This window comes from Martes martes (assembly GCF_963455335.1).
Source record: "Martes martes genome assembly, chromosome: 5".
NCBI classification, from domain to species: domain Eukaryota; kingdom Metazoa; phylum Chordata; class Mammalia; order Carnivora; family Mustelidae; genus Martes; species Martes martes.
The window spans coordinates 58737823-58765297 of record NC_137892.1 but is presented as its reverse complement, the minus strand read 5'-3'; the positions used below and the strand labels follow the sequence as shown (position 1 = coordinate 58765297).

General features: G+C 37.5%; 1 protein-coding gene across 2 annotated transcripts in view; it reads left to right on the top strand.

The window, feature by feature from the left end:
- The window catches only part of VCAN (versican), a gene marked incomplete at its 5' end in the record, with an annotated part of 97951 nt that overhangs the window by 3128 nt on the left and 67348 nt on the right, over positions 1-27475 (top strand). For both annotated transcript variants that reach the window (XM_080805047.1, XM_080805046.1), the window contains 4 exons: positions 2663-3040; positions 6646-6820; positions 6905-7032; positions 24048-24341. In XM_080805047.1, the coding sequence (XP_080661173.1) occupies positions 2663-3040; positions 6646-6820; positions 6905-7032; positions 24048-24341 (975 nt within the window). The remainder of the gene's footprint in view (positions 1-2662; positions 3041-6645; positions 6821-6904; positions 7033-24047; positions 24342-27475) is intronic.

The following is a 27475-nucleotide window of genomic DNA, read 5'->3' as shown; positions in this document are numbered from 1 at the left end:
AGAATTAAAATTTAGTAATAAATATTACAGAATTGAACTTCATTTATCTTAAACTCATTTTTAAGGTAGTGGTAAGGAGTCTCATAATTTAATAATAATTGAGGTTGGTGGCAAAACTGTTTATTCTCCATTAAAAGAGCAATATTTTGTTTGTGGTGAAGTTAATCATCTAAATAATTCTTCAAGAAGGAAGATGGGATTTCCTAGGACATATGATAAATGTAAATTAGGAGATTTTTAGATCATAGAATTCTCACCCCTTCCCTTCTCAGAACCCCTTTCTTGGCAAAAGAAAGCTTTGTGTTGTCATCATCTCCTTAATGGGGCCTAAATTAAAGATTTATGAATCAGGTAGGAAGCCCCCTATGGACTTTATAGATTTATGTAAAAGATCATGAAATTACTGAAAGCTGTCAGTGCTGATTGCAATTAAAGAAATAGGATGGAATAGAAATAGGGTGGGATAGAAATTGGATGGGTATAGACCCTGCAAAGGAACAAAAAACTAATTTAGGGATAGGGGAAGAATGCAGTAAATACCAAAGCTGAAAGATTCCTTGATTAGTTGTGAGGAGACTTGTGTTCTCACCCAGGTCTGTAACCAGCCAGCTGGGAGCTCGAATGTCACTTCCTCTCAGTGGAACAGCCATAGTAGGTGATTCGGCTAGTTTCACTCTGAGAGTTAGCTTTAAGTAAGATAATTTATTTTGTAAACCAAGGACTTAATAGAATGGAATTGTTCCCTTGATACTATATTCCAGGATGATAATGATCTTAGTAACATCTTAAAGAAGAACTTAGTGCAGTTAATAGTATATTTTATTTTTATTTAATTTTGTTAAGTGCCTTAAAAACTGTTTTGGGGGGCACCTGGGTGGCTCAGTGGGTTAAAGCCTTTGCCTTCGGCTCAGGTCATGATCTCAGGGTCCTTGGGATTGAGCCCCACATCGGACTCTCTGCTCAGCAGGGATCCTGCTTTCCCCTCTCTCTCTGCCTGCCTCTCTGCCTAGTCGTGATCTCTCTGTCAAATAAATAAATAAAATCTTTAAAAAAAAAGTGTTTTGGGACAAGTTATATATAGATTAGTAAGATGACAAAGAAATGCATGACAGCAATGACTATTATAAATTAGAAATATGTGAGTGATTTCTATCAAATTCAATAAATAAAATACTGTATTGATTGCTTTAGATTTATTTGTATCCTATGAAAGGTTTTATAGGCCAGTCATCTTGAAATTAAATTTCAATCTTTAATAGTAGAGATTATTTTTTTCTTAAAGTCCATAGTATCTCCTTATTGTCCTGCAATTTTCAAAATGACATATCCCCACCTGAATCCTCAGTGCTGTGTTGACAGCTATATCATTTCTGATGCATGTCTCTATTGAGATGTATGTTGTCAATACATTTACTAACACACTAGGTGTTAGACACATGTCATTTTGTTAATTAAGAAATATTATTTCACTCCATCTGGAGGCTACTGTTAACTTGTTCATCATATTTGCATGAAGTAGGATTGCTTGTGTATTGACATAATTTCTATTGTTATTGCCAACACATTGTCTAGCCAATTAGTAGGAACTGGAAGATGAAGGGGAAGAGGAAAGAAAGAAGTATGGATTCCTGTAAGAATAAAAGAACATTGTTGTTGGTTTTTTTTTTTTTTTTTTTTTTTGCATGTGATAGTATTAAATTGCAGTCAAGGTATTCTTTCTTATTAAAAGTTTAAGGGTTTAAACAGAAAGACATTGTGCAGAATAATACTTTACATGGGTTGGATGAACAGACCAAAATTTCCCCCCAGGATATAATTGAGAGGTAATGTTTCACTGCAAAGTGATTGCAGCTGGATTCGTCATTATGATGAAAGCCTTTGGTTCAAACACTGAACCAAATGAGGGTCCTTCAAGTGTTAGACTTCCTCCTGCTCCAGTCTACTGAAGTGCATTTTTAAAATTTTCACTTCCTCTTTGGATTTTATTTTCACTTCCTCTAAGGTAATGTGGCAGTTATCTTAAACGTTTTTCCTCTTCTGACCTGTAGACGTAAATTTGCCTTTCAACTGCTTTTCCTGACATTGGTCCAGTCTTTGAAACCTGCATTACTGATTCTGGTCTCCTTTTGCCCTTGATTGCTTGCTTTCCTATACACACACGCCTTATTCTATCACTTATTCTGTTCCTGTTGAACACCAAGTTACAAATACTTCAAAATAAATGCCATAGTTTTAGTACATAAAGATGAGCATTTTGAATTCCCGTCTTTGCTGTAAAACATTGTTAAAATTGTATACTATTCTTTATATATAAAATCATCCTAATTACCTCACATATTGAAGATGTAACCAACCAAGGCAAGGGTTTCTTATCCATTCACTTATTTATAAATTTTTTGGAAACATTTTTATTTATTTATTTGACAGAGAAAGACATAGTGAGAGAGGGAACACAAGCAGGTGTAGTGGGGGAGGGAGAAGCACACTTCCGGCTGAGCAGAGAACCCGATGTGGGGCTCCATCCCAGGACCCTGGGATCATGACCTGAGCCAAAGGCAGAGGCCTAACGACTGAGCCACCCAGGCACCCCTCCATTCACTTATTTAATAGACTCAGCTGAGTTTTCTAGGACTGTTAATTTGGTATTTTCTCTTTCTTCTAGTCAAAGAGCAAGAAAGCCCACCTGTCAAGGGCTCCCTTTCTGGAAAAGTCAACCTACCTTGTCATTTTTCAACCATGCCTACCTTACCACCCAGTTACAACACCTCCAGCGAATTTCTCAGAATCAAATGGTCTAAGATCGAATTGGACAAGAATGGGAAAGATCTGAAGGAGACTACTGTTCTTGTAGCCCAAAACGGCAATATCAAGATTGGTAAAGGCTATAAAGGAAGAGTGTCAGTGCCCACACATTCCGAGGTAGTGGGCGATGCCTCACTCACCATGGTCAAACTGCACGCCAGTGACGCGGGTCTGTACCGCTGTGACGTCATGTACGGGATTGAAGACACACAAGACACAGTGTCGTTGGCGGTGGATGGTAAGGCTTTCCAGATCTAGAAGACAGTAGTGTAACATGATACCTGGTGTCATGTTATGAAGTGTTATGAAACAGTACCCAAAGTAACTATAGTTCGGGGTTTGGACAAATGCAAGAAATATCAGTCATTTAAATAGTGCATGCCTTTCAGCAAAACTGAGCTGTTATTTCTACACGGGTCAAGGAAGGGGAATTTTTGCACAGTAACTTCACTGACTCAGTACAGTCAAGTGCAGTATCATGGGAATAATGAATACCTGGAGATAAGATAAATAGCTCAAGAATTATTACTTCATTACTGAGACCTATCAATGATGACTTTTTAAGACCATAAAGGCTGATCTACAGTTTAATTTTTACGATATGTATGTATGTGCATTTACACACACACATGCACACACTACCTTTTCTCCTTTTTTCTCGGTGTCCTAGCATGATTATTAAAACCTTTGAGTTTGTTTTTAAGAAATACAAATTCCATCTTAACTTATGTTGAAGAAATGAGGCACTTAATAAGTATCATGGTACATTTCTCAGTGCCTTAGAAAGACCAGGACTTAATAAACATTTGAATTGGATCAAAATAAAATTCAGTGAATTTTTTTAAAGGGTAACACACTAGCTGTTATACATTAAGTCTTGCGATGAGGCATTTCCATTTTAGCCCCTTTTCAGTGGTGGCTTATATGTCATTTGAATTTAAGTTAGGAAACAAAGCAAAGAAAAATTGCTTTAATTGGGTACACACATAATACCATAGCTCTTGGAAACAGAATATTTTGGCAAGTTATTAAGCAAAATTCTAATACCCAGACATGATGGAACAGATTTTTCTTCCATCCCTCCATTTCCCTATAAAATATTTACCTTTCAGAAATATATACAAAGGGTTTTATTAAAACTTTCTTGTGTAGCCAAAAGGAAATACTTTGAATTTCAGATGCAATGAATTAATTTTCTGTACATCCTTTTATGTTCAGATTCTGTTACTCTTTCCTACCAATCTAGGAGATTTATGTTGTCCACGCATCCACAAAATATCCTGGGCTCTTCATTCTTTTAACCTTTTTATTATTTATTTTAGTTAGCCTAGGACTGTTTTGCTCTACTGATATTTTTCTATTTCTGTGTGTGTGTTTATATGTGTGTATATTACCTTTATATCTTGTATAAGCATATAGATTATTAATAAATTATAAATATATATAGTAGTGGTAGATACACACTATGTATACATTTATATATATATATGTTTTTCAAATCCCGAATGGGAGTTTAACAACTTCTTCCTATTTTCATCATTAAAGAATTAGCAGTGGATTTGCCCCTTGCCCCTCTGAAACAATGAAAATCCTCCACTTAATCTCCTTAGCCCCATGAGGTCTTCAAATTATCCCTACAATTGCAGATATTTATACCAACTGATACTCCCTGCCCTGCTCTTAGAGGCCCCTCTGTGCCCCCTTACTGCCAGTGTTCAGTGGACATGGAAGATTTTTAATTACCAAGAGGACTATTTGAAGCTTTGATCAACATAAGACTAATTTAAAACCATTCAAATTCTTACTTAAGCCTTAGAGATCATTATAAACTATATCTCATACTTACCAGATAGCACGATATAAACATCCTGGCAATTTTAGAGTAGTTCTATAGAGGTATGGATTTTCTGAAAGGCATCTGATGAATTTTTCATTGCAGTATCGGAAATGGGAAAATGAATGTTAATTGTCAGTGCATCTACTTGGTGACCATGCAGGTCTTTTTTGTGTTGACACTTACCAGAGGTGCTTTTCTGTGATGTGGCTAGTCTGTCCTCCTGCATCATTTTATTGGCACAAACCTGTCTTGGGAGAAGGAAACAATCTAAGGATGGGCATGTGGAAGACAGTCTTAGAGCTAGAAGTCAGGCTGTGGAATATAGACTGTTGTTATCCCCAGGGAATTACTAGGAAAAAAAAAAAAAGAGAGAGAGTGGAAGGTATCTTGGGAACCAGATTCATTCTGCATAATAAAATAAAAGTGGTCCTAGGCAATATAATCTTAAAAAAAAAAAAAAAAAAGATAGATTGATTGATTGATTTGAGGTGGGGGGGACCTAAGGGAGAAGGAGAGAATCCCAAGCAGACTTGCACTGAGGATAGAACCTGGCACCAGACTCAGTCTCATAACCCTGAGATCATGACCTGAGCTGAAGTGAAGAGTCAGTCACTCAACTGACTGAGCCACCCAGATGTCCCAGCAATATAATTCTTAATAAAGTCTCATCCATAAGACCCAGTTGCCCCAATTTCTATTTTCCAGTGACTTCGCAGTTACTTTACCTTGACTCACTTTGAAGTCTTGTAGAAATGAGTCACCATATTTACTCTGGTTAAAAATGGAGATGCTCCTGTTGAAATGACGGGAGAGGACCAAAGCTCCACCCCCCCCACTCACTCCTCAGCTGCTCTTCCCTTAGCTCTTTGACAATTCCTTGAGCCTTAGAGCACTGTTCAAGAACCACTAGATTATAGCAACTCCCAACATACAGCAAAAGTGGAATTTGAGGCAAGTACCAAGATGTCTAGCTTCAACTCAGGGGAGTCTTGGGAAATTTGCTTCAGTCCTTTGAGATAAAAATCATATGTTTTAGGGACACCTGGGTGGCTCAGTGGGCTAAAGCCTTTGCCTTCGGCTCAGGTCATGATCCCGGAGTCCGGGATCGAGTCCCCCATCAGGCTCTTTGCTCAGTGGGGAGCCTGCTTCCCCCCCCCCCCCGCCCGCCTGCCTCTCTGCCTACTTGTAATCTCTGTCAAATAAATAACTAGAATCTTTTAAAAATATATACATTTTATTTGTCTTAGTAGAAACTCTCAGTTATGCTAGTCAGATGGTAAGTATGATGAACATTGGGTAGTGGTTAGTAGCCTATCCAGCATTTTTAAAGTCTTTACATAATTTGACTTTCATATCAGATAACATAAGCAATATCCATCACACTTTATGGTGGGGGGAGATTAACTCAATACATGGTTAAGGAACAAAGTAGGGACAGGAATAAGCCTTCTCACTCATACACATTCCGGTGTCTTTTCCATCTTAGTACATTGTTTCTGGAAGTAAATATCTCAATGTTTTATGTTTGGAGGAAGTGGTTGGTGAATGTTCCACATGCTTCTCTTGAGTTGGCCCAGTGTAAAATCATGAAGTAGGGCAAGTTGATCCTGTGGCCCCCTTGACTCTTTATATCTCCTGCAGAACTGACTCCCTTTGGTTGTCCAGTGTTCCCATGACAGTGTGAATACTACCTGTAATTAGAACAACTATCTACCACGTGGCATTTAGTCGCTTAAATCTTTTTCTTAGATTGTCTTCATGAGAGTATAAAATTCCTGTCTGGGAAACTTTCTAATGGAGCAGAATTTGGCACCTGGGTGAATGGCATTTCTGGGGCTCCTCACATCACCATAGTTTTTTGTAGTGCTACACCAAGTGAAAATAAAGGATCACCATATTGCTCACCATGTGAGCAATGAATCTGATGTATTGCTCCAATATAAAACTTTGAGAAGTATTGGGGGATATTTGAACCTGCCCATAATTGCTTGCTGCTCTCTTGGCAGGGGTTGTGTTTCACTACAGAGCGGCGACCAGCAGGTATACTCTGAATTTTGAGGCTGCACAGAAGGCTTGTTTGGATGTTGGAGCAGTCATAGCAACCCCAGAGCAGCTCTATGCCGCCTATGAAGATGGATTTGAGCAGTGTGATGCAGGCTGGCTTTCTGATCAGACGGTCAGGTGAGAGGTCTGGGGGCCACAGGCTATAATTCATTAATTTGAGAGGAAGGATAAATGCTACTTACTCGTCCTTGATTTCCCCAGGTATCCCATCCGGGCTCCCCGAGTAGGCTGTTATGGAGATATGATGGGGAAGGAAGGAGTCAGGACCTACGGATTCCGTTCACCTCATGAAACTTACGATGTGTACTGCTACGTGGACCACCTGGATGGTATGATGTTTAAATTTCTAACGCTTCCTTCGAACTAAGAAAATTGAAGACAGACTGGGAGCACGTAGGAATAGAACAAGTTTTCATGCTTGTTTGGATTCCAAACAGCAGCATTTAGTTTAAATTACCGTATGATTGTGGTGAAATAAGCTCAAATTAAAGTGGAAAGAGAAGGAGGAGTGTACAAATGGTTATGCAGGTTAGAAATGTCTTCAGTTAATGGCAGGTTTTCTTTCAGGCATGCTGCTATTGGACTGTTTCCAATACACTTTTAGAGCCTTAAGAATAGAAGGCTGTACGGGTGGTACCTATTCTTGTGAGAACTTCAGGTAAAATCCTGTGATGACAAACCACTGTGAATCCAAGGGCTGATAAACACCCCGAACCTCGACTAAATAGCTGAAACTAGCCCGGGAGGGATTCTCAAGTTCTTCTGTGAATGTTGCTGCACTAATATTCAGAGCAATCATTCATTCATTAAAGAAACCAGCGACCGACCATATGCTGGGTGCTGTGCTAGTTGTTAGGGATATGAAGCCAGGTAAGACAGAGGCCTTGCTTTTAAGAGGTCTAAAGCCTGACTGACTTTGGCACTCTTATTTCTCACTTGGCATGAGTTAGGAGGTTCTTAAAGACAGGTATGAGTTCAATGGTGGCACCCAAGGGGCACAATACAGTTTTATTGTAAGACACGTGGAACAGAAGTTTCTGTGACTTTTGAAATAGGGTCTCCTTTTTATTAACAGGCAGCCTAAAGTCAAACTATATAAAGGGGAGTTTTGAATTGAGTTACACTTTTAATTTTGGCTGGATACATATAGAAAGGATAATCTCAATTTTCTTATGTGTAAAATAAAGACGTTGGACTAGATAATTTCCATGGTCCCTTCCAGCATTAAAATTCTGTGATTCTGTGACTTGAATAAACCACCTCAGAGACTGAAAGCTATGAACTAAGCAGCTTGTATTTTCCTAATGCCCTGACTAAATTTGAATAAGCAGGCTGGCTTACCAGAAGGCTGCTTAAGTGTGGTTCCCTAGCATCTTAACATTCTTATTATAACTATCCTTTAAAACTGATAAATGTATTTTCTAAATGAGAACTTCAGATACTAGCAATTTCCTTTTTTTGTAGGGACAAAAGGAAAACATACCAAACCCATCCTATGATATATATATGATATGTATATTGAATTTTGGATATAAAATGTATGTGTATATGTACACAGAATTTGAATGTTTTTGTTTGGGCACATAAATGTTGAAAGAGAAAGGCAGAAGAATCAGTATAACTTATTCAAGCACTGACTGAAATTTCTGTGAGCAGAGTAAAAAGGCTTTTCATTGTTTTATAGAAGGAATTTAACAGTTTTGAAGGATATTCAGTGTGTTTACAATGACATTGTTCTGGAAATTTTCTCTTCCTTGTTTGTTGTCCCTTAGAATAATTTGCAAATCTTTGGACACTGATCTTTTCCTTCTTGACCTGAAATTGGACTGGTATGGTGGGGAGGGTTAGAAAGGTCTTTGCGACTGGGGATGAATGAGGAAGATCAAAAGATCACTCTTGTAAAGGTCTCCCTCCTTCCTTTACTGAAGTGTGTGCCTCTCTTTGAAGTAAAGGCCATTGGCTGAACTTTGAATTGATAAAAACTCTTGTGGAAAGTTGACTATATAAAGTTACATCTGATGTTTCAATTGCCACATCGATGACAGATTATTTGAAAGTAAGCCAAAATTCCTCGTAAGAGAGATTTATCACTATATTCATGGGTATCATAATTGCCACCTCTATTTTATTGTGTTTTTGACAGCTAAGTGTGTGTGAGAGACAGTAAAAAATAGAGATATTGATGCAGTCAGAATGCATGTGATGGAACACATAGCCAGTTATGAACTAAGGTGCAATAACTTTAGATCAGAAGCCAAATTATTCCAGATGGCTAATGAAAAACTCAATGAAGTATAAAATGAAGCATAGGTTTAAAAGGTAATTAATTTGTTTTAATTTAGTCATTTAAAATGAAAGATATTTAGTTGGCAGAATGTCAACCCTTTTTTCCCCTCTTTCTTGTTGAATAATGTCATATTCATTCTGATGTATATATTTCTTTATAAAAGTCAAATAATTATACTCTATTAGATCTAGCTAGTTTAAGGGAGGAAAAAAAAAACTAATCTGGTTCATATTCTAAGATGGTGATTATAGCACAGATAAACATACAAATATGATATTCAATTCTATTTTAAAAAATAACCTACTAAATGTAAAACGGCTATTGTATTAGCTATATCCACAAGCCAGGATTCCAGTATTAGCCTGTATTCTTGGAAATGGTCTAGATATTGTGGTGGCTTATTAGCCATGATTCGGTAACAGAACACTGTTACCAAGAAATTAAGGGAATTAAGATTCTAAAGTGGGAAATCTAGAAATTAAGATAATGTAATCACAAAATAATCCTTATTAGAAAATTTAATCTGTGTTTCCTGGTGAGGTAGCTTTGGAAAACATTGAGAGGGTTCCTCATTAGAAAGTTTAATTTGAGTTTCCTGGAAACGTAGGTTTGGAAAACTTTGAGAGCATTTAGAATAGAGTTGAGATGATTATACAGTTCAGAAAATTGAGTAAAGGATTGGAGTTATTTAGGAGTGATCAAGACAATGCTGAGAGAGGAGTCTAGGGAGGCAGTTAGGGTCCCTGTGATTAAGAACAAGAAGGACTTCAACTGAATCCCAGCTCTGTTACTTACTAGTTGTGAGATCCTGAGCAAGACTTTACCTCTGTTTCAGTTTCTTTTCCTCTGACATGGGGACAATTAGAATACTTACTTTTTAATTAGGGTATGAAGATGAAGTGAGTTAATGTGTAAAGTTTTTATCACAGTGGGTGTCTCAAACTAACTGCTCAATAAATATAGCTCATGGTTATATGAAAGGTTCTTTATTTCCTCTGAATTCATAAAAAGAAGAAATGACTTAAAATTGCAACTCTGTGAATTAGGTTCAATATAAGGAAAATTTTTCTGGTAATGAATACTTGTACAAAATGTAGAAACAATCCTGACAGACTGTAAAATTTCTTCTCTTGAATTTTCTTAAAACTAGAATTTTTCAGGGGCTCTTGGGTGGCTCAGTGGGTTAAAGCCTTTGCCTTCAGCTCAGGTTATGATCCCAGGACCCTGGGATCGAGCCCCGCTGCCCTACATCAGGCTTTCTGCTCAGCAGGGGAGCCTGCTTCCCCTCCTCTCTCTCTGCCTGCCTCTGACTACTTGTGATCTCTGTCTGTCAAATTAAAAAAAACAAAAACAAAAACAAAAAAACTTTGAAAAAACAAACTAGAATTTTTCTGAGATGTTCTGAGTACAAAGCTCTGTCAAAGTCTGAGTCTTGGTACTTTGAAGTATATGGAAAATAACTGGAAATGGCTCACTTAATGAGAAGGATGACTTTAATGTCAAGGCATTTTGAATACAATAAATTGCTTAAATATTACTGAAGAATTAAAATTAATACAATGGCAAAAAGAGAATTCTTTTGTGTTAGCCCTCCTAAATAGTTTAAAATCAGTTTATTCTCTGATTAGAATATTATATTCTTGACTAACAGTGTTCAGGAATTAATCTAGTATCTGATTCCCCGTAGGAGGTCATGCCAGTGGGACATTTAAATAATTCTGAGAGTGCTTTGTGAATTAATGCATTTCTGTGCTGAAACTGGCAGTTTGATAGGAAGTATGTGTGTCATAGAAAAATAAAACAAAAACAAAACAAACAAAAAACTATCCTAAATAAGATTGATAAGAGAATGTTGGAAAGAATGGTGATAGGTGAGGTCAGACTGCTTTCATTTTCCCGGGTGACCTGCTTAGTTTCCTTGCAAATGAGTCAATACTTCCAGTCTCATCCCTAGACCTGACAAATGACTGATCTAAGAGCTCCTTGCCCCTCTGATATAGGCAAACTTGGGGACTTACATCTCATCCTTCCATGGCCTGTATTTTCTCTGTAACTCTACCCTTTGGCTGTTACTTCTCCTGGAATACTACTACCCTACTATTCTGATTTCGTGGCTTTCACGTAAGGTTCCCAGCACTTTGATGTGTCTGTATTATGGGCTTTCTCATTCATCTCTTATCCTCTTCCTGAGTCCTAGTTGATCTTTCTCACCTTTACATCTCCAAACCTTGAATATGTGACTATAACCACCCCCAAATGTTTGCATATGCCTCTATCTCTCCCATAAGACTGTGGCTTCTAGGGGCGCCTGGGTGGCTCAGTGGGTTAAAGCCTCTGCCTTTGGCTCAGGTCATGATCCCAGGGTCCTGGGATAGAGCCCCACATCGGGCTCTCTGCTTGGCGGGGAGCCTGCTTTCCCCTCTCTCTCTGCCCTTCTCTCTGCCTACTAGTGATCTCTGTTTGTTAAATAAATAAAAAATAAAATTTAAAAAAATCTTAAGGAAAAAAAAAAAAAAGACTATGGCTTCTAGGAGGGAAGGAACCATGTATATCCCTAGTATGTCCATGCTCCACAGATAGAGTTGAATAAACTTTGAATTACTGAATTAACCTCCAACTTCAAAGTGCCCACTCTACTCACTTTGCTTTGCACTTACCCCTTGGATAACTTCACCCCTCTCCAGGCTTAACTGCTACTCTACCTGCTTCCCAAATTTTCATTGCTCCAGTGTCTTTATTAGTTTGTTTAATGTCATATTTGTTCTTGCAGGTAAACTATAAATCAAATGCCTTTTGGAATGAATGGGGCATGAAAGTACACCAAAATAACAAATAAGTGAAAATGGAAATATTAGTTTCTGGTTTTGCTTGTTTAGCCCTGAATCCTCTTCTGATTTCCATACCCATGTTTCTAGTTTGTGAATCATTTCTGTTTCTCATCTGTGGTTTTGATTCTCACAGATAATCCCTGTGCCTTTGACAGACCTTCAAAGGGCCTGTTTCACAACCATCAAAGCGCTCAAACACTATGTCCATGTTCTTCTCCTACTCAACATCCTGTGGTGGGATTTTTGTCATCTTCCTCCTCAAGCATAAACACTGCATGAGCTTTGAAGTCCCTCAAACCTGGCTGGAGAATAACCAGTTCAACCTTGTCTCCCTCTTTCCAACATGACATGTGCACGGGCCCTCCACAGGCCCTGCATTTGCTCCTACCTGCAGTTCTGCTTTGGTCCTCTCCGAGAACATATACCCCTCAGCTTTCCAACACTCTGCTCTTCCCTGTGCCTGAAAACTTACTACCTCCAAGAGCTTATCTTTGGCTCTACCAGATCACATGATTCCCTTAGTCTGAACTGGTCTTCTCATAGAGTTAGTTCCACGTGTTTGGCGTATAACTGTCCTTTAGTTGCTTTTTAGTCACAGAATGCAAAATGTGATCTGTTCGTTTTGTGTTGCAAAACTTCCATAATTGATGGTAGAGATAAGGCCATAAACATCTTCTCTACCTCTCTCAATCACGATGAAAGACCTATTCCATTAATACAAACATAATAGTTACTCAAGAAATACTTCGTGGTAATTGCATTATTTCTTTAGACTTTGTCTCTTTTGGGATACAATACCACTACCCTCCCATTTCTATAATATTTGAAAAAAATGCTTCACTTTGTTCACCAAATTTACTAAGAATCGATTTTTGTAATCTTTATTGGATCACCATGATACGAATTCTTCTCACTGAATTGCTCCTCTCATTCTTTTCCGTGGCGTCCGTTAGAATTCCTTCCTAGAGATACTTTTTTCTCTTTTCCAGCTTCTCACAGTAATTTTCCTTTTTTGCCACCCTAGCCAATCATCCTTTCTGGGATTGATTCCTTTGTTCCTATTGGCAATTTACAGGTTAATTTTTATAGTGCTTCCTCATGTCAAAATCCAAGATAGTTCTATCACCTTCATGACCGTGTAATACTTCTATGCCATGCTCGTGTCTGGCCTAGAACCAAAAAATAACCTTTCCTTTTTGTTATCATATGTTCTCCTTTAGATATGCAAAGCTAAAAATTTAGGTAAAGACCCAAATGTCATTAAACAGGTCTTAAGCAGAGCTTAAAGATTCAGGCTTTTTTTGGAGGTTTTGATTGGACAAAAATCAGATATCAGATCTGGGAATTGTGTGACTTCCTGCCTGTAGATTCTCAGATTGAGTTGTTTTTTTTTTTTTGTTTTTTTTTAAGACTTTATTTATTTGTTTGACAGACAGAGATCATAAGTAGGCAGAGAGGTAGGCAGAGAGAGAGGGAGGAAGCAGGCTCCCCGCTGAGCAGAGAGCCTGATGCAGGGCTTGATCCCAGGACCCTGGGATCATGACCTGAGCCGAAGGCAGAGGCTTTAACCCACTGAGACACCCAGGCGCTCCTCTCAGATTGACTTTTAATTTTTATGGGGTTCACAGCATATAATCTACAAAATACTTCACCAGTGGGAGTTATCTAAGAATTAGTGATACTGGTCTTTTTCAGTTAAAAAGTCCCATGTCAGCTAGAAGAGCTTCCTGCTCACTGTGGTTCAGTGGATGATTCAAATATTGATTCTGGATTACAGAACCTCTTCACTTTAGTTCACTCTGGTTTGGTGCTAGAAGATGCTGAAATCTTTTCATTTATTCTCTGTAGAATGTGTAGAATCATATATCATAGCTGTGGCTGTGGCTTCTTACATAGGCTTTGGAAATTAACATGTCTTGCTAGGGACCTGAAACTGACCTTGGGAGTTTTGAACAGTGTAGCTAAGAGTCAATGAGGAAAGCGACCAGGCATGGCACAATGGCAGCCCCTCTGGAAAATGATATCCTCATTTAGTACAATGATTTCCATAGACTGACTGTGAAGTAGCTCCATGGGTAAGGTAAGGAAAGAAACCATTTATTGTTTGGTTGTATTATTATTTAACTCAATCCTTGTGAAAACCTTATCAAGTATTCCCTTTTTTTTTTTTAAATAAAGATTTTATTTATTTATTTGGCAGAGAGAGAGATCACAAGTAGGCAGAGAGGCAGGCAGAGAGAGAGGGGGAAGCAGGCTCCCGGTTGAGCGGAGAGCCCAACACAGGGCTCAATCCCAGGACCCTGAGATCATGACCTGAGCTGAAGGCAGAGGCTTAACCTACTGAGCCACCCAGGTGCTCCAAGTATTTCCTTTTTTTAACTCTTCTTTTTGCCATAATGGGATATGCCCTTTTTCCTATTCCACTGTGGTAAACTCTTTTGGCCACCACAGATACCCCAGCAGAGCAGTAGACAGTCTTAAGAGCCAAGAAGAGAGAAAATGTTCTCCAGGCTCTCCCAAATCTCTGATTTCTCCCATAAGAATATCTTAATTCTTGAGTAATGATTTGTTTATTCATTGTGTTGTAATGATTAGAATTGCTGGATTAAGTGGTAATTCTGTTTTTAACTTTTTGAGGAACTGCTAGCCTGTTTTCCAGTGTGGGCACAACATTTTCAGTTCTCACCAGCACTATAATAGGGTCCTGGTTCTTTCACATCCTTGCCCACACTTGTTTTTATCTGAGATTTTGACTGCAGCCATCGTAACATGTATGCAATGTTATCTCATTGTGGTTTTAATTTGTACTTCTCTTATGGCTAATGATGTTAAGCAACTTTCCATGCGCTTATTGACCATTTATATATCTTCTCAGAGAAATGTCTATTCAGTCCAGTTATAAAATGAACAAGTCATGATGATATAATATACACCGTGGCAACCATAGTTAATTATATTATATCGCATATCTGAAAGTTGCCAAGAGAGTAAAATTAAAAGTTCTCATCACACACAAAAAAATCTGTAACTATGTATGGTGATGGATATTAATTCGATTTACTGTAGTGATCATTTTGCAATATATACAAATATTCAATCATTATGTTGTACACCTGAAATGAATATAATGTATGTCAACTAAACCTCACTTTAAAAAAAAGAGAGATGTCTGTTGAGAACCTTTTACCATTTGTAACTGGGATGTCTTTTTGTTGTTGAGTCATAGAGTTCTTTATATACTCTAGATTAAAGCGTCTTTTTGGAAGATTTGCACATATTTTTTCCCATTCCATGAGTTGTCTTTTTTACTTTCTCAGTAGGGTACTTTGACATGCAAAATTTTTGAATTTTAATGAAGTCCAGTTTAGCTATATGTTCTTTGTTTGTTTGTACTTTTGATGTTATATCTAAGAAAACACTGCGAAATCCTCAGTCATGAAGACTTGCTTCTGTGTTTTCTTCTTCAAGTTTTATAAGTTTTAAGTTTTACTTTTCTTTTGATTGATTTTGAGTTCATTTTTGTATGTAGTATGAGTTAAGAGTCCAGATTCATTCTTTAGCATGTGGACATCTAGTTGTCCCTGCACCATTTGTTGAAAAGACTTTTCTTTCCCCTATTTAATGGCCTTGGCACCTTTTTGAAAATCAACTGATCATAGATATATGGGTTTGTTTCTGGACTTTCCATTCTATTCCATTGATCTATGTGTCTGTGCTTATGTCAGTTCCACATTGTCTTGATTACTACTGCTTTGTAGTAAATTTTGAAATTGTACAGTATGAGACCTCCGTGTTGTTTTTCAAAATTATTTTAGTTATTCTGGGTTCCTTGAGTTCTCATATGAATTTTAGGATCAGCTTGTCCATTTCTACAAAGAGGCCAGCTGGGCTTCTGATAGGGATTGCATTGAATCTCTAGATCAATTTGAGGAGTATTGCCATCTTAAACCATATTAAATCTTCTGATCCATGAATATGGGATGTTTTTCTTGTTCTTAAGACTGTCTTTAATTTCTTTCGTTAGTGTTTTATACCTTTCAGAGTATAAATTTTACAGTACTTTTGTCAAATTTCATCCTAAATATTTTGTTATTTTTAATGCAAATGAAAATGGAGTTTTCTTTATTTCTTTTTCTGTTTGTGGGAAGTATTTGGAAATGCATTTATATATTGGTCTTGTACCTTGTATCCTGCAACTCTGCTGAACTTGTTTATTTGTTCTAATAGCTTTTTAATGGCATTCTTAGGATTTTCTATATATAGACCCTTGCATTTATAATCTTACCTTAAGTAGACTTGTCATGATATACATCCCTTGAAGCATGTGACAGTTGTTTGCTCTAAGGTTTTGATGTCAGGATCTTTTGGAGTTCTGAACTGAAAGAGCTTCTTAGGAAATACAGTGGCCATTTACCTTTCAGCTGTGAAAAGTAAAAAGAAAAAAAAAAAAAAAAGCCAAACTAGGCTGATCGTCCTGTGTTGACCTGCAGCCATACTGTGCCTGTCAAATCAAATAACACATTCAATCTCACATATTTTGAAGACTCAGACATCCAGAAATTTTTTAGAACTTCTTTCTCACTCTAATTAAAATCTTACTGCTCTGTCAGTGGGAAGGAATGAGATCCGACATCCTGAAAAACCATAAAAATATGTTTAAATTTTAGTGGGACTTCCTATCTCTTTAAGCCCTTCAAATTGACATACACAAGATCTTGTATAATAACACATTGACAAGTACATGGATTCCTTTTCTCACGAATTGTTATCGGACTTAGAGCATGTTAACTGACTATCAGAGCCAGTTGATGACAATTCTTTAGTAATTAGAAGTTAAAAATTCAAAATTCTATCTATGCTCTAAGCCACATCATGCTTCTCCTTCAGCCTAAGACAAGTGAGAAATCTGAAAGGTGCTGATCTGTCTTTCCAATCTCATTGCCCCCATATTGGAAACACTGCCAGCCTAGCACTAGAGATGGAACAAATTTATGTTGGCAGCCCCTGAGGTTTTCTTGTCATCGTTTGATCTCCGAGCAGGTTAAAGATCAAATGTCAGGGAAACTGACATGCTTTAGAATTATCTTTAAATATCGGCCCTCAAAAGATTATATAGCAGTGTATGTTAGCTGTTAATCAAACATGTACAACTGATGGATTTTGTGATCCAGAATATAATGGGCACTAGTCTTCAATGCTTTGATTGTGTGTATATAGACGGAGTCAGAAAAAGAGCAAGAATGAAAGAGTGAGAGAGGACAAGAGAGAGATGGAGAGAAAGACAAGAAAAAAGAAACCTCCTTTGAAACTTAAAAGTCCAAAACTTCAAAGCTAGTAATAATTATGCTGAATTGCTTTTATTATCAGGATACTTGCCATAAATGATTTTATTATATCGGCATTTAGAAGCTCATGTCAGGTGACTGCTTCCGGCTTACTTACTGTAGCTACTGTTACATATATTTATTACTTTAGTATAACTTAAATAGCAAGACAATGTAGTAACATTTACAAATCTTGAACTTCCTTAAAGTGGAAAAAAATCAGAGAGTTCTTTTTTAAATGGTTAAAGGGAAATATGATTAGTTTATAAGAAGTTATTTTCAGACTGGACAGTTCATGATAGAAGGGTTATGAGCACAAGTAAACAGAAACAAACAATAAACACCTATCACATTACCCAGCAAATATACCCAGTGAGAAAAATTGTGGGATTCTTGGTTTTGGCTACCTGGCTGCTGAGTCCAGCAGGGAATGGAGTAATTACGTATGTCCTGCCCCTGCCAATTCCCTTTTTCTCTTGGTATTCACAGGGAATTGTCAGCAGGAGAGAAAGATCTTACCTTCACTTTGCTCTAGAACCAGGCTCTCTAATAGTTGTTCTGAGTTACTCCTGGTTATAAACTCTAGCTTTTGAACAGTGTGGGTCATTTTAATGTTTGATTTGTTTTCATCATTGCTTGCCATTTTAGTGTGTGTCATTTTTTAGTCTGCCAAGAAACAACTTTTCCATTTAGCAATCAGAAGTGTGGAAAAAAGAACATGCATGGTCCAATTTCCAGGGAGTCTTGAGGCAGTTATTCGTCAAATAAAGTATTTTTTTCCTTAATATTTCTGATGATGTTAATTCCCATGATTAAGGTAAATTTAGTTTGTGGGATGTCACCAGATATTAAAGTCTCACCAGTAGTGTCTTCCAGTTTCTTTTAGGACATCCCTAGAAAGTTGAAATAACAGTAATAACTTAAACCAGTGACATTTAACTTGAGATTTTGGGAAAATATGCATTAAGATACCACATATATGTTTTTCAGATGAATATAAAAATTATCCTATGTGTGCAATCCTCCATTCTGCATTATTATATCTCACTTGTGTACTAAAGTGAGCATATATGTATATACCTCAATGAATTCTTACTTATGCTAACTTAAATTAACTTGACCTCTTATGTTAAATAATGATATGTAAACATTTTGTGTATTTCTTTCCTGACACTTTATTTGTTTTCTTTAGAGAAAAATTAAGTATTTTCTCATGGGTAGATAACATTTACAAACAGGTTCCAAATCTATACTCTAGTTACCATTTGATGATAAGTGTCTTATAGATGTAGCTACCTTGAAGAGGTTACTTCTGGAACTTAGAGAGTGGACTCATTATCAACTTGTGAAAGTAATTTTTGCCATCCGAGAATGCAACTATCCAGTAAATCTAAGGTACATTAAATGGCTTAGTTCCAAGTATGCAGAGGTAGGAAGAGAACACAGCCTTGTCCTGTGCTAATAAGATAGGCATTTTATCTCACAAAAGATTTGCTTCCTCTCCCTCTCTAAAGCAGTACTGTGATTCAGAAGGAACTTTCATTACATACATCTGAGGCAAAAAGGTGCTTTTAAGATACCTTCAGAGCAGGCACTTACACAACCTGACCACTTAAGTCATGTAGAGAGAGAAACTAAGTGAATGCACTGAGTGGCTTTTCTTAATTTCCCAGGTTTGCTTTCTCTTTCTCTTGGTTCTTTGGTGACTTATTTGCCCTTACCTCTGGACTTTAGATAAGACACCTATGTTTGTATTATGTTAGATAAAAGATATATAATGTCAAAGGATTATTAAGGAAAACCAAGCATCTAATGAACAACAACAACAGAAAAATACTTCTCAGCGGGTCACAGATGTCTTAGGAATCCAAGACACTTAGTAATATGGATTAGTTCAATTACTGCTCTGCATTACCTATTGACTTACCTTTTCTATTTTCTGGTTTGGGTTTCAGTATAAAACAGATGCTAGGATATTCTTGCATACTTTTCAAAAGTATAAGATGTCCTGGCCTTAATATTTTGAGCTTAATACATATGAAGAGCAAAGTTTGGTTATTTGACTTGCCATTTTTGGTATGGATTGAGTGTTAATTGTAACAGCTTCAGGATACAGTAAGATAATTCTATACTGTAGGTGCTTTACTATATTATTAGATTTTCTAAGTGAGCAAAGTAATGTTCATGTTAAAGAATCATGATTTAGGAGGTCTTAATATTTACTTTTTGGAAGAGAGTTAAAATAAATATTTTTCTTTTCATCTTCTTAAAATAATTAGCCATATATATCTTTATAAATGAATTATTTTGATTTTCACCTTAAACTTAGTGCCAGTTAAATCTTTTTTTTAAATCTGAGTTGAATGAAACCCAATGATGATAGCTTTTTCAATTTTTTTTTTAAATTTTATTTTCAGTGTTTGAAAAGTTCCTACATATAAAGGAAAACAGGTGGCATTGTGGATAATAGAATTTAATCAAATAGGTAAAATAATTATTTTATGGGTACTGGATAGGTGGATGAAAATTATATCTTCCAAACAAGTGAATTAAATAATTGACTGCAATATAGTCAGATCTAATGAGTGTCTATATAAAAATTATATAAGTAGATCTGTATAGATTTAATAATAATAAGGGAATTCTCTTTTTAACCTATCAGCATATTCTGAAACCTTTCTTTCCTTTAACACCCCAAACATGTTTGCTGTTTAAGAGGGGACACCAGTTACCCATGAAATCATGCTGTCATTTTGCTTCATTAGCCCTTTGGTCTGGCTACAGTTGGAGAAGTTGATTTCCCCCCACCTACAGACTGACACTGCTGTTTGCAGTAGCAGACTTTCACTCTCCCAATTCCAGTTCTCTGCCTGCTCTGGTTGGCTGATCACTCTCATTACTGTAAAGGAGCAATCATTCACCTCGAAGTTGCAGTACATCACAATGCAGGGAACTAAGGCCACAGAAAGATATTCCAGCTGTAATAACAAATGCAAGTGTTCTACCTTAGAGGCAAGCAGTTTGGCGCACTGCCCTCTTTCACACTCGCCTTCCTTTGAAGTGAATGAGGCTGCTCAGGAGCATACAGACACAGTCTCTCTGTCTGCCTTTCCCCTTGTTGCTTTAAGCCAAATCCATAGGTGAGATGAATCAGCTGTTCTTGGACCGCAGCTCCCCAAAGCTCTGCAGCAGGCAGCTTTTTTGAATGTGCTGCTTGGGGAGGGTGGAAGAAAAAGAGCACCTTGTTTCTTAACAAGAACTTGAAATACCATTCACTTAGCGAGGATTATTGAAGATCTACTCCGTAAGTGGGACTGTGACCCTTATGCTTTTACAACTTCTTAGGGAGGGAGATGGTGCAGGAATGGGGGGCAGCAACTTAGGTTCTTATGGCGTATTTTTGGATTTGAGATTACTTTCCTTGCCAACCTACACAGTTAAGGACAAAAACCCATTCCCACTTTCCCTTACTTTTTTTTTTTTTTTTTTTTTAAAGATTTTATTTGACAGAGAGAGATCACAAGTAGGCAGAGAGGCAGGCAGAGAGAGAGAGAGGAGGAAGCAGGCTCTCCGCTGAGCAGAAAGCCCGATGCGGGACTCGATCCCAGGACCCTGAGATCATGACCTGAGCCGAAGGCAGAGGCTTAACCCACTGAGCCACCCAGGTGCCCTCCCTTACTTTTTTTTGTCAGGTAGAAGTCATTTTGTTCTCTCCTCTTCAAATAGCTCTTACAGGGATTTGGCCCATTTTAGATTCATAGTGACAAAAGCTGACGTGTGTGATTTGACCATTTTTCCCGTCACTAATTTTTCTTGTTTTATAAAGCTATCGCACACTGAGAGAGAGTAATGGCTCATTCATTTTAAACAATTGCCTGTTACATCTGCCTTCAGTCAGGTGAAAAGAGCCGAATCCTGAGAGCTCTGGAGTCCCCGTTGTCTAATATATCATAGAATCAGAAAGTGGTCTCAGTGAGAGGCAAACCGGGACCCGTAGCTGCTGTAGTAATGGGCTATCAATATTTTAGCTTCCTCCCTACCTCATTTTCTATTCCTTCTGCCTGCTCTATTTGCTTAGGTACTCTCTCATCCTGCCTGTCTTTGAGCCACTTGTGCTCAAATGTGAGAGGCATCATTTAATTTGCATTGAATTTATTTCTGCCAGTTGTTTTGTTAGCTCCCTAAGTACCAATTTAACAAAGTCTCTAGCATTTCCAGAATATTTTATTGTGACATGTTAAGTTATTATGAACAGATTTTCTGCTAATTGGGCTGGGTGATGAACAAAGTAAACGTTCAGCCTTTCTTTGTTAATCAGTAAGCAAATAGAAGAGTTTCTCCAACATGGTTAGAGCCCCTGCTAGCACATATGGTGTCTTTGTGAGACCTGGAAAAGGGCCCCTCTTCTGAGCAGACAGATTGTGAGAGGTTGCACCCTGGGCAGAGTGAGTAGCAACTGGGCAGAGTGAGTAGCAAATAAAAATGTGCCCGTTCTGCCCGTTTTTTGACTCGATTATTTGTTTTTTTGGGTGTTGAGTTTCAGAAGTTCTTTGTAGACCTTGGATATCAGCCCTTTGTCTGTAGTGTCATTTGCAAATATCTTCTCCCATTCTGTGGGTTCTCTCTTTGTTTTGTTGACTGTTTCCTTTGCTGTGCGGAAGCTTTTTATCTTGATGAAGTCCCAATAGTTCATTTTCGCTTTTGTTTCCCTTGCCTTTGGAGACGTGTCTTGAAAGAAGTTGCTGTGGTCGATGTCAAGGAGATTACTGCCTATGTTCTCCTCTAGGATTTTGATGGATTCCTGTCTCACATTGAGGTCATTCATCCATTTAGAGTTTATCTTTGTGTATGGTGTAAAAGAATGGTCCAGTTTCATTCTTCTGTATATAGCTGTCCAATTTTCCCAACACCATTTATTGAAGAGACTATCTTTTCTTCCATTAGATATTTTTTCCTGCTTTGTCGAAGATTAGCTGACCATAGAGTTGAGGGTCCATATCTGGCCTCTCTATTCTGTTTCATTGGTCTGTGTCTGTTTTTATGCCAGTACCATGCTGTCTTGGTGATCACACCTTTGTAATATTGCTTGAAATCAGGCAACGTGACCCCCCCCCCCCAGCTTTGTTTTCTTTTTCAACATTTTTCTGGAAGATTTGGGGTCTTTTCTGGTTCCATACAGATTTTAGGATTGTTTGTTCCAACATTTTGAAAAATGCCATTGGTATTTTGATTGGGATGGCATTGAAAGTATAGATGCTCTAGGCAGCATAGTCATTTTAACAATGTTTATTCTTCTGATCCATGAGCATGGAATGTTCTTCCATCCTTTTGTGTCTTCTTGAGCAGACATTTCGCCAAAGAAGACATGCAAATGGCTAACAGACATGTGAAAAATTGTTCATCATCATTAGCCATCAGGGAAATTAAAATCAAAACCACAAAATCAATACCACCTTTTACCAGTTAGAATGGCAAAAATCGACAAGGCAAGAAACAACAAATGTTGGAGGAATTGTGGAGAAAAGGGAACTCTCTTACATTGTTGGTAGGAATGTAAATTGGTACAGCCACATTGGAAAATTGTTAAGGTTCCTCAAAAAATTATAAATAGAGCTACTCTATGACCTGGCAATTGCACTAATGGGTATTTACCCCAAAGATACAGATGCAGTGAAAAGAAGGGCCATATGTACCCCAATGTTCATGACAGCAATGTCCACAATAGCCAAAATGTGGAAAGAGCCAAGAAGCCCTTCAACAAACAAATGGATAAAGAAGATGTGGTCCATATACACAATGGAATATTACTCAGTCATCGGAAAGGATGAACACCCAACTTTTTCATTAACATGGATGGGACTGGAGAAGATTGTGCTAAGTGAGATAAATAAAATAGTCAATTAGAGAAAGTCAATTATATGGATTCACTTATTTGTGAAACATAAGGAATAGCATGGAGGACATTAGGAGAAAGGAAAAATGAAAGGGGAGATATCAGAGTGGGAGATGAACCATGAGAGACTACGGATTCCAGAAAACAAATGGAGAGTTTTGGAAGGGAGGGGGATGGGTGAGCCTGGTGATGGGTATTAAGGAGGGCACGAATTGCATGGAGCACTGGGTGTGCTGTACGCAAACAGTGAATCATGGAACAGTACATCAGAAACTAATGATGTACTGTATGGTGACTAATATACACAATTAAAAAAAATACATAAAGAGGAAAAAGAAAAAAAAAATGCCGCTTCCTCCGGGGTGACCTTGGTCACTTGGGCCACTTGAGTGGGAGCTAAGTTAGCTGGCCTCCATGCACTCAGTCTCTGACATAGCAATCGTGGAACCCATCTTGCTTCTGTCCCTTCTCATATTTAAACCCTGGAGTTTTTCTTGTTTTGTTGTTTAATTTGATGGGAGCTCATCCATTTTATGGTAATGATAGGTGAGAAGGAGGGTTCAAGAGCTACTGTTTGATTTCAGGTGAAACAACATGAAATAACCTGGGTGACATTTTGGTGCAGTTTCCCTTTCCAGCCTGCTCTTTTGCTGAAGAGAAAACTCTTTTCCCAGATAGTAGTCCAAAGAATCAATGGAAAAGATTTGTTCATTTTAAAGAACTGACTGTAACTTTATTATCAAATGGTTGCTTCCATATGCCCATGGCCCAAAGAAGCAGTCATTTGATAATAAAGTTAATATATGTGAACCTTTCTGGTATGTGTCACATTAATAGTGACAAAATTGAGTAACCATGCTGTTTACTGCTTTAAAGTATCAGAAGCTGCTGCCTTGACATGAAAAAAGTATTATATCCTTCTTCTTGTTCCCCCCGTCCACCCCTAAAGTGGAAGGGAATGAATAGTAAAACTTAACGTTTGTTGTTGTGTTTTTTCCCCTCCTTATTTCAGGTGAGGTGTTCCATATCACTGCTCCTGATAAACTTACCTTTGAGGAGGCTGAAGAAGAGTGTGAAAACCAGGACGCCCGGCTGGCAACAGTGGGGGAACTCCAAGCCGCTTGGAGGAATGGCTTTGACCAGTGCGATTATGGGTGGCTGTCCGACGCCAGCGTTCGCCACCCTGTGACTGTGGCCAGGGCCCAGTGTGGAGGTGGTTTACTTGGGGTGAGAACCCTGTATCGTTTTGAGAACCAGACAGGCTTCCCTACCCCTGATAGCAGATTTGATGCCTACTGCTTTAAACGTAAGTGTTTGATACCTTTTTAAAAATTACAGATTTTAAAAAAATACTTCGAAGACAGGCATTGGTGTTCATCTAGCAATGGGAATGGATTCCACGTCTTGCAGTGTACGCACAGAACGGAAACAGTTCAGTGACTTTCAAAAGGCAATAAATGGCAGTGATACGGTTAAAACAACAGGAAGTTTGACAGATGTTCTTTTAGAGGTGATGAGGAATGTCAAGTTAGGGTCTTAACTGTGCTCCTTTGTACCTAGAACCTTAGAACATATTTCTGATTAGTTTTTTTGTGTTTCTTTTTAACGTTAATTGCAGTCCTTAAATGTAATTAGATTGTTGGTGCTGTAATTTTGAAGCCAGCTGTGGCTGAGTTGAATCCTTGAATTTTGCTTATTTTGTTTTTGGTATGTCTTTCTTTGAAATGGTGGAGAATTCCAGTTTCAGTAATCGCAGGTGAGTACTTGGAACAGAGATGGATAATCATAACATTCAATTAATACCTAACAGGAAACTGTGCTATAAATAAGTATGTCCTTTTATCTGATTTTAATTCAAGTAATGGAAATATGTGCCTTCTAATCACCAGTTCTCTAGTATCATATTGAAGTACGGTCTGTGTTCTTTGAAAGGTGTAATGTAGGCTATCTTCAGTTAGGTTTGCTCTTTAAAAGTGATCTTAAGTAACATCTCTCCACATTCATGATATAATTATTTAGAATTTTCAGATGTCCTTAAATTATTTTAGCAGTAGTAGTCATCTGATATAATATCGCGCTTGTAGGATGCTTGATCAAACAAGCGAGTAATCCAGAGTCTCATTGTGATTTTTACTGAAGGATCTATATTGTTGTGACAGCTAAACAAAGATTTCCTAGCATTTGGGGTGAGTATGTTCAAAGTAGAGCCACATTATATTGAAATATAGTAAAAGGTTTTACCAAGTTCCCAATATATTTTGTTTTAGCAATACATAATAAATGAATAGAAAATATACTAGCTTATTATGTAATTGGTTTCTAAAGTGAAATAAACAAGCATTCTTTAGATCAACCAAAAAGTCACAACTAGAATGTCTGAGTAGAATAGGCATTAGTGTGACGGAAAAGCGTGCTCTCACGTGCTGCTGCCTCCCTTCTGAGCTGCCTCTGCCCACATCCCCTCCCATGGACTCAGCTTTCTCAGTGTGAAAGCCATGTGTTGGGTATCAGTGCAATACAAGCCGGCCATAAAAAGCCACTTGAAAATACTGACTTTTGTCCCTAGACTCTGAAACAACAGAAAAGTTCTTCCTTAGTTATTTTCAGCAAAAGAAACATTAAAAAGGAAAGCCTATCTCTAAAAGTAGAAACATAGACATTCTTTTAACAGTGACTTTCAAGTAGTTGAAGCTGTAAAATCAGTTTTTCTTTAAGTGACTATGATTAAGAACTGAAGTCAGATTGGTTTCGGGGGGCAGGGTTAGAGATGTTTAATTAGGGAAGGAGTGGAATTATCCAACTTGACTACCTTGCTCAATTGTATTTTCTTGTGCTTGATAAAACTGGCAAGAGAGGACTTTTATTTTTTTTTTAATTATTTAATTTTTTATTTGACAGAGAGAGAAATCACAAGTAGGCAGAGAGGCAGGCAGATAGGAAGGGAGAAGCAGGCTCCCTGCCGAGCAGAGAGCCCGATGTGGGGCTCGATCCCAGGACCCTGGGATCATGACCTGAGCCGAAGGCAGAGGCTTAATCCACTGAGCCACCCAGGTGCCCCAAGAGAGAACTTTTAAACAACACTTTTTTTTTCCTCCCTGAGGGTAAAACTTCAACCGAAGGCTGTCTGTAGCCACAAACAATTCATCCTGATGTGTTTTAAATTATTTATTTAAATGAGGAATTCACATGAACACAAGAAATGACAAGATACTTAGTTTCAAATACAGTAACCACCTGCTAAAAACCTATATAAAATCTGACAAAAGTTTGAAAGTTTAGGTCCAGTTTTTTCTAATTCATTTGAATCTATAGAATTTGGAAATATATAACTTCCAAATATCATGGTTCAAAGTTTGGGTTTTTTCCAAACCAAAGCACAATCTAAACTAATCTAAATCTAATCTAAGGGTTGGATTCCTGTTTATTTCTTCCCTAAGACCTATTATATTCAAAATGTATTCAGCATCTAAAAGATTTAGAAGGCTTAGTCATAACATAAAAATCTTTCTTAAACCATACACAGTGCCAACAGCTTCCCAAAATTTCTTAATTCTTTTTTCAAGGATTCTCTTAGTGTATATCTTTTAAGGAATTTAAAAAATATTCTCAAAATGACTTGACTGCTATTCACTTTTCCCACATAGTTGAGTGGTGGCTAAATAGTTAGGGTAAGGTGTTTGAGTTGTGACCTCAGCAATAGCTCCAAATGCGATTTCAGAGATGTACTGCTGGTTGGTTAAGTAGAGGAATTTAGAAATATAACCATATTTCTCTTGCTTGCTTTTTACCGAATGTAAAAGGGGCTTTTAAAGACACTTCTTAGTGAATGAACAATACCAAACCTCACTTTGCTTTCATTCTCTTTTCCTTCTACCATCACTGAATAGAATATTAACAATGGCCGATGACAAGCATAATTAGAATCTATTCATGTCAAGCAGAATGAAAAACAAGGAAATTAGTGCATTTGTGAAATGAAATTTTCCTGTGTATTTCCCTGTGATGATTAAACTAAATTGTGCACCTTTGATTTTTCTTTGACTTCAGAGTTAAGCAAGTTCTGCCAAAGAGAGTTAGGGTTTTGAAAAATCACCCAGACATCCCCAAATTTAAGTGAATCAGAGCCACTCAAGACTCAGGATAATCTCTCATGTTATATTATTAATGCTCTCCAATACAGAGAGATAGAGCATGTTTCCTGGAAAACCCATTCTCATATTCTATTACCATCATTGTGGGATAGTTTTTCTAATTATCGAAATTCATTGCATTGGACTTTGAGCCCATTTTTCCTTTTTCAGTTGGACACCAGACTCTAAATAACACCCATTTCTATTATTGAACACAGTTGTTCCGTTGTCCCTCAGCATCTTCCTCAACTGAAATAATTCTCTTGTTTTGAAATCCTAATTTGTAAGCGTTTGGTCATCTATGTGATCT